Source organism: Adiantum capillus-veneris, chromosome 29, assembly GCF_014529385.1.
Source record: "Adiantum capillus-veneris isolate H3 chromosome 29, ASM1452938v2, whole genome shotgun sequence".
In the NCBI taxonomy this organism is placed as follows: Eukaryota; Viridiplantae; Streptophyta; class Polypodiopsida; order Polypodiales; family Pteridaceae; genus Adiantum; species Adiantum capillus-veneris.
In genome coordinates this window covers 46,024,508-46,035,515 of record NC_140959.1, presented here as the reverse complement: position 1 = coordinate 46,035,515, position 11,008 = coordinate 46,024,508, and the positions used below count along the sequence as shown (strand labels likewise).

Sequence of the window (11,008 nt, the reverse complement as noted above, 5' to 3'; positions counted from 1 at the left end):
TGCTATTGCAAAACCCATTTTCCCAAACATCCTTTTCTTAAATTTGTCAAGAGGAAAAAAATAAAAGTAAGGTCATTTTTTCAAATTTTTACACTATTTTTCTCTATTATGGGGCGGAATTTCTCCTTTATGCTTGCCTTCAACCGGCATTTTTGAAATTGAAAACGGCACGATATTAAGCTTTGACACATTTTTCCTGAACACTGTATCGCAGTAATTAGGCGGGATGACTTGCATTCAATAGTGGAGCGGGGAGGCGACTCCAGGGAAGCAAACTTAGGACTCGAGGAGGACAACTGAGGTCAGTGCGACTCGAGCATGACCATGGACGTTTTGTCTTTCAGTGGAAAGGCTGCTTCATCAGACCTTGCATCAGACAACGTCCCGTCTTTCAATGTGAAAGCTGCTCTAAGGTCATCATCCCGTCTTTCAGTGCGAAAGCTGCTCTGAGGTCAACATCCCTTCAGTGACGAGGGCAATGATGAGGAAGATGACGCTACTGGTGATGATAATGCAGATGAGGACCCAACTCTTGCAAAGCTCCGAAGAGTTGAATAATTCCACCTGCTCAATCATACTTTAGCCAATGGCAATCACCCATTGGTTTAGAATTTTGCTATGCTTAGCTAAGTTTCTGCCCAAAGACGCTTTAGGAGCCAGATTTTTCGGTTCTAGCTCAGCATAGCAAACATAGGCTATTGGGCCATGGCTATGCTGGTAGATCTATACTATTATCTAGTAACATAATATGGCAGAGGTAGTAACCCTTTGCACGTGTCTCTATCTGCGAGATGAAGGCTAAATGCCAAAAGTGAGAGAAGCACACAATAAAGAGGAGAGAGAGAGAGAGAGAGAGAGAGAGAGAGAGAGAGAGAGAGAGAGAGAGAGAGAGAGAGAGAGAGAGAGAGAGAGCTATGCAGCTTGCTACCCACGCTATTCCTCGCAGAATTCCTTCCCTTGAATTTTTCCAGACATACATAATTCCTCGCAGAATTCCTTTCCTTGAATTTGCCAAGATAATTTTTTTAAGAATTACATTGTTTTTTGGGGTTTTACACTATTTTTCTCTATTTTGGAGACACAATCTGGTGAATCATATATGAGATAGATAGATAGATAGATAGATAGAGAGAGAGAGAGAGAGAGAGAGAGAGAGAGAGAGAGAGAGAGAGAGAGAGAGAGAGAAAGCTAGATCATCATTATCAACAACATCATCATCACGCATAGGTTTCCTCTCTCTCTCTTCAAATTTTTTTTTCCCTAAAACCATGTTTTTTTTTCTTCTTCAAAATCTTTTTTGAAGAGAGAGAGAGAGAGAGAGAGAGAGAGAGAGAGAGAGAGAGAGAGGACCAGTTAAGAGAGATAGAGAAGTTGATATATATATATATTTATACTATAAATACTAGGGGGAGGGATTCAAGCACCCTCCTGGGCCACGTGGGTGAAACCAAATCAAATAGTGAGAGCGACACACACACACACACACACACACACACACACACACACACACACACACACACACACACACACACACACAGAGTGAGTGCCACTAAATGCAGCAAGTCGTGACTATAGACATGTGCACACACTTACAGGGTCCATGTTCGTGATCAATGTGAAGCAAGTTGTGAACTGGGTTGTTGCTGGAGGATATCGAGTTTGGACTTTGCAAAAGTTGTACACATGTTCCAGATTGTTATGTACATAGTTACCTTCACATCTTTTTGTTCTTTTGGTTGTGGATTACAGTAGCCTTCTTTTTTAAGCGAACAATGGTTAGGGCAGTACTACATGTAGTGGAAAATGCACACATTTTCCACTAAATCTCTATGCTAAGTGTTTCCACAAGATCTGTCACACATATGTAATTCATGCTTTTTTGATGTAGAGATCTCTTTGGGTCATTCCAAGTTTTGTTCAATTCAAATTGGGACTGCAATGGAATTTTATCTACTGCACTTAGTAATTTGTCGGTTTGTTTGAACCATGAAAGGTATAGGCGAGTCTCTTTGTGCTAGAGGTGGTCTTTTCAAGAACATTATATGTAGCCCGTATGACCAACACCCCTCCAAAGTTAGTTAAAGTGGAAGGTTTTGTTTGTAAAGGAACCAATGGTCTGTGTTCTTTGTTTATGACGTCTTCCCGTAAAGAGCAAAAAATTGCAACAACCTAGAAGGCATGTGGCCGGTAGAGAGCTCTTTACACGAGTGGGTGCTTTAGGAGTTTGCTTGCACTCATCCTTCTTATAGACTAGGGGGAGGGATTCCGGCACCCTCCCGAGCCACGTGGAAGAAACTAAATCAAATAGCGAGCGCGACACACACACACACACACACACACACACACACACACACACACACACACACATAGAGTGAGTGCCACCAAGTCGTGACTATAAACACGTGCTCACACTTACAGGTCCATGTTCGTGATCCATGTGAAGCAAGTTGTGAACTGGTTTGCTGCTGGAGGATATCGAGTTTGGACTTTGCAAAAGTTGTACACATGTTCCACATTGTTACTTGCCGAATGGGGATGGCAATGGGCATGGGAAGTGATCGAACACAATTGCACTGCATGGCATATAGATGAAGAGTTGGATACAATTTACATTAGGTTGCTTGATCCTTATTTAATTCCCAATCTTAGGCTCATGGTCTTAAAGCAAGAGCTTGGGTTCATTCGTCATTACAAGATTTACTTGAGTTGGATCCAAAAAATAGATTTAAGAGAAGTATGTCGAGCTCCAACTCAATATCTTGATCCTATTGAAATAGCACGACTAAGAGTGGTATGTAGATATATTTCATAGCCATTTTGGCAATGATGTAACTTTTGAAATCTTTTTGATTGAAAAGCTACAAAATCATTTTTGGTTTGAAATCTCTCTCTTTCTTGATGTGCTTTTGTGTAATCTCTCTCTCTCTCTCTCTCTCTCACTGAAGGTAGAGAGAGAAAGGACAATCCGTATGAAATGTTTGCAAGCATAAGTGAAAATGCACAATAATTAGCACGATAATCTTCTCTCTCCCCCCCCCTCTCTCTCTCTCCCTCTCTTTCTCTCCCAACATGGAGTGGAATAAATCCACATTTGACATCATGTAAACAAGTATCATTAAATTAATTTAATTTGTGTCATAGTAAGAGCGAGCGAGACCCGCCTGTAGAGGCGGTCGCGCAAGCTAGTTAAATGTAAATGCAACTGATTTGTAAATTTGGGACAATTTTGTAAATTCAGGCTGCTTAAATCGCATGGCCTGCGATGCACCAACCTCACAATTTTCACCTCCACCTTTGATCCCGTTTGAACATGCCAGTGCCGTAGAGTGCTGAGGCTCCCCAAGCACATCTAAGTTAAGTTTTGGATAAAAAGGAAGCCTCTGTGAATTTTTTTTTACTTTGTTGAGGGAGTTTTTGTTTGTACCAAAGGATGGGGCCAGTCTATGGGGTCGACACGTGGCATGGGCAGTCTTCAAAAGTTTCCAGCGTGGCAGGGCCAGCACAGGAAGACGAGTGGTCATCAATCATCAGAAGGGAAACCAGCACCGTCAAAAAGGTGGTTTTGGGAAAACCGGCCTTCTTGCAGCGGTCTTGAAAGAGGCTTTGAAAGGGTGATGTGCAGATCTTTAGAGCCACAAGCGTAGCTTTTGAACCAATACCCAAAAAGTGAACCCCAACGCGATTAAATAATTCGCTATGTGATTATTTAATCTGATATTTTCCCCATGGAGAGTCATGGGTGCTTGTTTGCTAACGTAATACTTTCAAGCAATTTTTTTGCATAAACTCCAAAAAACAGTAAACAAAATACCCTCTAATATCTATATTCTTTGATATTTTAATATGAACAAAATTTTAAAATCCGATGAAGGAAATAAAATCTCATTTTGTTCTCCTGTTAGAATTAAAGTCAAATTTTGGAAAAAGCATAGAAAGCCCATTTTTCTTTTCCTCAAGGGTCACTTTTTCAGCCCAAAAAATAAAATAAAATGCTTGCTTGCAAAGTATATGCTTGATTGGAAGAGAGAGCGAGAGAGAGAACGTGTGCGCGCGCGCGCGCGTGTGCGTGTGTGTGTGTGAGAGAGAGAAGAGTTGAGTGTGTAGAAGCCTCTTTCATCAGCTCGGAAGGGCTACGGCGAAGCAGGGCTCAAGACATTGAGCTAGCCCTGTTTCGCAGAGTCCATAGCCAAACGTTCTCTGTGGCCCTGTGGTTGAACCTTTACGCCAAGAAGGTGGTTATTAGCAGAAGAGAATCCTTAGCCAGCTGCGAACCAGTATTTTCGCAGCCAGCTTCAGATTGCAGCTTACTACCAGCAAGACATAGCTACATGCAGGGCATTGCATATAGCCCTCTCAAGCTATCTTGAGGTCTACTTCCACAGGAAGCTCAGGCAAAGCTTAAGGTCATCGCAAGATTGATCTTGCTCTTTTAACCTTCTGAGTGTCGATATTGTAAATGGCCTCAAGTACCTCTCTGTGCTTCTGCCCCTTGGAACGACTCGCCGCTCCTTCGCCTACTTGTGTGTCTCGCCCTTCTGGAGCTTTCACACAAAGTAGCCCAGGTAATGAACTTTGAAGTGTGCCTTAATATAGCTTGCTGATGTAGGTTTCCAATCCTGGGTTGTACCTGTCATGTAGGTGTTCATTTTTGCCTGGTGAGTGAGCTCTTTGGCTCGTCTGCCAATGCTTGTGGACACAGTTTTGGTAGATTGAGAAGGCCTCGTGACTTCTTGCGATTTATTCGGCTCCAGTGCAGAGGGTTTAAGCCAGGCAGGTCATGGACTCTAAGCAATATCTCTTGCAAGGCTACCCCTCGAGGGAGAGTAGGGACAGTAGGATCGCACGACAAACAGGGTAATGTCTCCCTTGCTTCATTTGGGTTGAAACCTCGAAGGCTCTCGGGAAGCAACAATGGAGATTTTGCGAAGGCGCTGTCAGCATTGTTGCCATATGTGGTGGTGGCTACAGCGGTTGCAGCCTTGGTTCAGCCGAGCACATTCACGTGGTATGTCATTGCTCACCTGTGAAACTAAGCGATTATCCCATGTCGAAGTTATTTTCTTTGCTGGTTTGTCTATGTAATGAGATTGGCCACCTGAGCCTGATGTGAGGGAATATGGGGCCAGTGAATTGTTGTTCGTTGAGAATTGAATATTTGGTGGCTCCTATAGAAGGAGCCTGAGATCATAGTAATCTCAAGCTGTCGTACTCTACTGGCGGCTGGAAGGGTTTCTAGTAGCATATTGATGACTGTTACTTTTTTGATATTGATACACAGGGTGAGCAAGGAGTATTATGCTCCAGCTCTTGGAGGAATCATGTTGTCGATCGGTGTCCAACTTTCTATCAAGGATTTTGAAATCGTCTTAAAGAGGTAGACTGAACAATTTAACTACAATTCATTTCAGGTAGTTACCCATGTGGGCATCAGTAACATGAGTCTTCTCTTTGCTGTCCACAGGCCAAAGCCAGTTTTGGTTGGATACATAGCACAATATGCTTTCAAACCACTTCTTGGTGTTCTCGTTGCCAAGCTTTTCAACATGCCTGCAGCTTTTTATTCTGGGTTCATACTCATGGCGTGTGTGGCTGGTGCTCAGTTGTCTAGTTACGCGAGTTACTTGAGTGACGGAGATGTAGCATTGAGCATTATCTTAACAAGCCTTTCGACGATCACGTCTGCAATTGTCACACCGCTGCTGACATGGCTACTTATCGGATCCGTGGTCCCAGTTGATGGCATTGCCATGGCCAAATCTATATTGCAGGTGAAGAGACATGTAAAACAAAACCCCTCCCCCCCCCCCCGCCCCGGCGGCGACCACCAAACCTGCATGCCTTCTTCCAAAAGAAAAAAGAAACCCTCCATGTGCCCATACTCACGCTTCACTCGACATTTTGGATGCTCCCTTAGTTGTCTTAAGTGTGCTGCATGTGATGGGGAATGTCAAGGTGATGTGAGAGATGTCAAAACCAGCTACAGCTCAATTTCTGAGCTGTTGATTATGAGTGCCATTCAATCTTTGATTAGACTTGTGAAGGTTGGCATGAAGGAGCACATTGAAATGAAGAGAGGCCGTTGTGCCTTGGCATAGGTCTGAGCCACTGAGCTACTCCTTGGAACTCCATCACTTGAAGGAACAACAATGGAAAATCCTCGGAGCTTTCCTACAGAGTTATGGACATACATGCGAGTGTGCATGCTCACTCACATGCATGCATGTGTGCACACATACACACACATATGTGCACATACACAAGTGCACACATCCCCACCTCTTTTGGTTTGAAGTTTCTTAAACGAATTGGTTCATACTTGGTTGCCTTGTTATGCGCAAATGGGTTTCTTTCATATTTCACAATTGTCATTGTTCCAAGATCCAAGGACCTTCTTTTGTTTCCTCAGAGGAAGAATGAGAAAACGAAGGCAAGAAAGATGTTTTAATTTATCTTAAAGGCCAAAATGGCCAAGAAGACAAGAACACGGTACAACCCATGAGAGTAGAGCATAGGCATTAACACTTTGGAGAGCCTTTGACAACAAGGAACTCACTGTTCAAATTTCACCACCTCATATTTTGCATGTTGTGTGCAGATTGTTCTATGCCCTGTGATGCTGGGCCTTGGATTGAACACATATGCGAAGCCAGCAGTTGACGTGATCCGGCCTGTCATGCCAGTGATGGCCATGGTGTGCACATCAATGTGCATTGGGAGCCCTTTGGCTTTGAACAAGGCTCATGTTGTGAGCCTTGAAGGGCTTCGACTGCTTGCACCCGTGGTGGTGTTCCACATTGCAGCCTTCACTTTTGGATACTGGATGGCTAGGCTTCCTGCATTAAGGTGAACACTTTGAGGCTACCTACCATGCTTTTTTTTTCTCCCCTGCATCTTCTCATTGATTTCCAAATTGAGCCGCAACCTTTGTGTTGTATGAAAAATTTATTGGTCGCTGTAGAACGTAGAAACAGGAGAAGCAATAGTGAAGTTAAGGTCTGCAAATGTAATTTTTTGTCTTACTTTACACATTTTAGTCTATAAGTTGCTGGAGGAATTAAGAGGATGGATGTTTGTCTGATGTCTGCGTCTGTGTTGCACAGCACTAATGTTTAGTGTTCAATTCTTTACAGTCTCATGTCCTTGCTGTGAATGTCTGTAAAGTCGCATCTTCTAGATGCATTTAGCTTATCTCTTTTGTTTAACTCTGCATCAGTTTTCTTTTCAAACATATAAATGCTAAGCGAGTCCTTACACTTAATTTAGTTTAGATTTTTTAAACTTCTGGAGGTATATGGTGGGTTGATTGATTGGCTAGACTCTATTGTGTGCAAATGGTTTAGCCTTTCTCATAGTTTGGAAGTTCAGACCATGTCTGACTTTGTAATGCAGAGAGAAAGTAGGCAGGGTAGAGGTTTATAGAGCACTATTGAGTGATGAGGTTAGAAAGAGGGAGAGTGATCATGTAGGGATGGAGCATAATCATTGGATCCATGAACTGCTAATCTGTGCCAATCTAATCAACAAACAATGCATGGTGATTGAGGAATTCCTATACTAACTAATGTATGAATAGTAACGAATATCTTTTCAGATGTCATGAAAATTGAAGAATAATAGTCTTAATGCATATCGGTTCATGCAATATAATTTTTAAAGCCAAATTTTGCGTCTTAATGGGATATTTTATCTGGAGAAATGGGTCTGAGATGGTTGTAAACATATGGTTCCTTGGCCGGGAAGACAAGACACCATTGCTGGACAGCACCAGGGCTCACTCCAATGGGCAAGAGCCTTGGGTGTGAAAACCACACATTATGTTGACAAAGGTGTCCCCCTCTGTAAGCATGTAAGGGTTTTGATGTTTTAGGTGAGAGATTCTGAGTTACATTAGACCAATCTTTGTGAGACACTTCTAGGGTAGTAGTAATCTATACTGCACGGAATGATCATGGTGTTATTATGATGTGTGTGTAGCTATAGCGTTATTTTTGTGATGAGATATTTTTTCAATGTATCAAAAAATAGGATGATTATGGATCTTATATGGTGCTCTTTTGTGTTCACAGATTGGATGATAAGTCCTCTAAAACTTTATCACTATGCACTGGGATGCAAAGCTCTACATTGGCTGGGCTGCTTGCGACACAATTTTTGGGGGGCACTCAAGCTGTACCCCCAGCTTGCTCAGTAGTGGTGATGGCAGTTTTGGGTTTGAGCTTGGCCTCATTTTGGGGCAATGGCAACTCCCTCTCCGTACTATGGGGGAGATCGGATGATAGGAATCTGCTTGCCAACTTGCAAACACAAAGAGGAGGTAAGTTATCAGCTTAAGTATACTTTAATAGGCTCTTACTCAGCCTTGTACATATTCATACCATGTAGCCATTGTGCCATGGTGGTAGACAGCAGTTGCATTCTATAGCTACACATATTGTTTATGGGGCTGCCAAGGGTACCCAAGCTGTGTTTTGAAAATCAAAAGGGAATGTATAATGAGTTAAATTTCGCAATCTTTTGAGTAGATACTCAAGATATTGTTTGAGCTCTCTTTTAGGCAGTCGGGAAATTATGTTACTTCCTTTTTTGAATGGCTGTGCCGGAAAAGTAGAGGCTAACTGAGCAAGAGGAAGAATGAGCCCTCTGTAACATGTTCTATACCTTATGTAATTTTTGTAGCTAAGCCGTTTTATTTGTCCCATGGAAGTGGCAATCAAAACACATTTTTGGTTTTGAAACTAGATCCATCAAATAATGTCTAAAAGGTTTTTGTTGTAACTTGCGTGCCATGGTGGTTCAGGTTTTTATTTCAATCCCCGTAGATTTACCACGCCACGCTGTTACGCTAGTTTTGGTGTTTCATTCAACAGGAAATGTACAAGTGCTGGTTGCTCAATTGCTCTTTTTCCTGCCCCTCTGTTTTGGGCACATTATTGCCTAAGGGAGATGAATTGCTTGTCATTTTACTAAATGTTGGGCAGCTAAAACACTGACTTGAACATGCTTTCTTTCTCTTTGAATCCTGCAGCTTGCTTGGAACCGTGCGTGCCGTAGTGCGTGGCACATATAGGAGAAGAAAATGTGGTAGTGCAAAGCACGGCATTACTTACTTCTCTGATGGTCCGTAGGGTCTTCCGGGTTTAAAATTTTGTCAAAAAGGCCTGGTTTGTGACAAGCTATATGCTAACATATAAATTCTAAATGTCCATTTCTCTTACCTTGAGGGGAAGATGGGACTAAATGACACCCTTACCTCCAGAAGGAATCATTGGTCGCACATTGCCTGTGATTTTGGCAGGTAATGTGATTGGGAACTTGGGTGAGTTGTGTGATCTTGGTAGGTGTAAACTTGATTTGAAATTTTGTGTGAACTAGCTGTGGGGCTTGTGTGAAGTATGATGGAAGGGGACCTGAAACTTTGAAAGTACACCACCTAAACTTGAGCTTTGATGATCATCACAAGAAATGTGAGCTGGCTTATTGGGAGAACAATGGCATTGGGATGAGAGGTTTTTGAAGGCCTTGAAGGAGCTCCCCTTCTCATTCTATCTACATAAACTGGAAGGGCATACAACTATTTTCTCAAATTTCCTACAGTTCTTCTGAAGGGTGTTGCATCCTTCTAATTTAAGGGTTGATTTTGGGAGAAGGGTGTCATTTAGTGCCAAGGGGTAGTTTGTGTGAGCCATTATTGTCTTACACAGGCTGGCCTTATTCCCCCCAAAGGTGTTGGATGGCCCATTTACTTGGCTAACTAGGTCTGCCATTCAGAGACTTTGCTTATTAGTAGGTTATCTAATGGTGATTACAGTACAGGTGTCGTTTTCTAATTTGTCATTTGTCGTGACAGGTGTGATCCTCTAATTCGTTATTTGTCAGGGACACTCATATCGTCACGCGAATCTTGGGCACCCACCAGCCACAACTTTGTGTGGATGGTTGAAATGCACATTCTATACTATTCAATAGAGGTCACATCAAGTACTTCGTTGCAATTCGCAAGGGTGAATTGACAGCTCATCCACCTACATAGTACACTCTTGTCTAGTAGCGTGGTTGCCCTTAGGCTTCGTTTCCTCGCCTATAAGTGACACGGGGGAGGAGTAAAGGGGTCAACGGTGGGGAGGCAATCTACAAGTTGGGAGAAATCCGGGATGTCGGATCGACGCGCGGGGGGTTGGGGGTGGGGGGGGTAGTGCCAAGAAAAGAAAATTCCATAGTTCAAGTTTCGAAACTGGACAAAACATGAGGAAGGGCATGGACAAGAGCTCCTACCCAAAATTTCCTATTATCCAAGATTACCTTTCTCGTGCCCACTCATGCATGCTCGTGGGTGATATAGGTGATGTGTGGGTGAGTTCATTGCTACCTTGTAAGGCACAAGCATGCCCAACAAGGCCAGAGGTTTTCAAACAACCACCCCCCCCCCCCCCCCCCCCCCCCCCCCCCCCCCAAAAAAGAAAAAAAAAAAAACAAGAGAAGAAGAAGAAGAGAGTTTTAACGTTGTAGGACATACTATATCAAGAGACCTTAAAGATCTAGCCGATGAGGACTTGAACTCAAGACTTGTTACTCAAGAGGGAAATGGCATAACCAATCTACCGCACTTGGGTGATAGCAAGGTTATACCATTTTCCTCCTTTTATTAGCACACACACCCACACCCACACCCACACACACCCGAGAAGAAGAGAGAGAGAGAGAGAGAGAGAGAGAGAGAGAGTTCAACATTCATGATGAGAGGAAACACCAAATAGCATTGCTTTCAAAATGAAAGGTGAAGACATTTTTATCGGGGTTCAGCCTTGATTGGAGGGAGGTGATTGTCATGCCCTAAATTGTGGGATTCATAGCTATATTAGTGGACAAAATTTTAGGATTGATGACCATTTAATTTTTGGTATGATTTTGTGAGAGACCTTACATACCCAATCCCTCCACTTCAACCTAGGGCAAAGCTTCACTTGAAAAAGTGTTTGCTTTGATGATTAGTTCTACCAACATGTCTGCA

The 11,008-nt window shown here is 42.8% G+C and overlaps 1 protein-coding gene across 1 annotated transcript; it reads left to right on the top strand.

Moving 5' to 3' along the window:
* Positions 1-4,231: 4,231 nt before the first annotated feature.
* Positions 4,232-8,510, top strand: LOC147419136 (Sodium Bile acid symporter family). Its single transcript, XM_086505424.1, has 6 exons — positions 4,232-4,562; positions 4,639-5,005; positions 5,279-5,374; positions 5,462-5,768; positions 6,596-6,843; positions 8,067-8,510. The coding sequence occupies exons 1-6, from the start codon at positions 4,457-4,459 to the stop codon at positions 8,329-8,331; spliced, it is 1,389 nt and encodes a 462-aa protein (XP_086361550.1). The 5' UTR covers positions 4,232-4,456; the 3' UTR covers positions 8,332-8,510.
* Positions 8,511-11,008: the final 2,498 nt, after the last annotated feature.

Coding starts and splice junctions, on each gene's coding strand:
- LOC147419136 (XM_086505424.1), top strand. CDS start 4,457: ATGGCCTCAAGTACCTCTCTGTGCTTCTGCCCCTTGGAACGACTCGCC. Junction 4,563..4,638: donor TTTCACACAAAGTAGCCCAG/GTAATGAACTTT, acceptor CCTGTCATGTAG/GTGTTCATTTTTGCCTGGTG. Junction 5,006..5,278: donor CAGCCGAGCACATTCACGTG/GTATGTCATTGC, acceptor ATTGATACACAG/GGTGAGCAAGGAGTATTATG.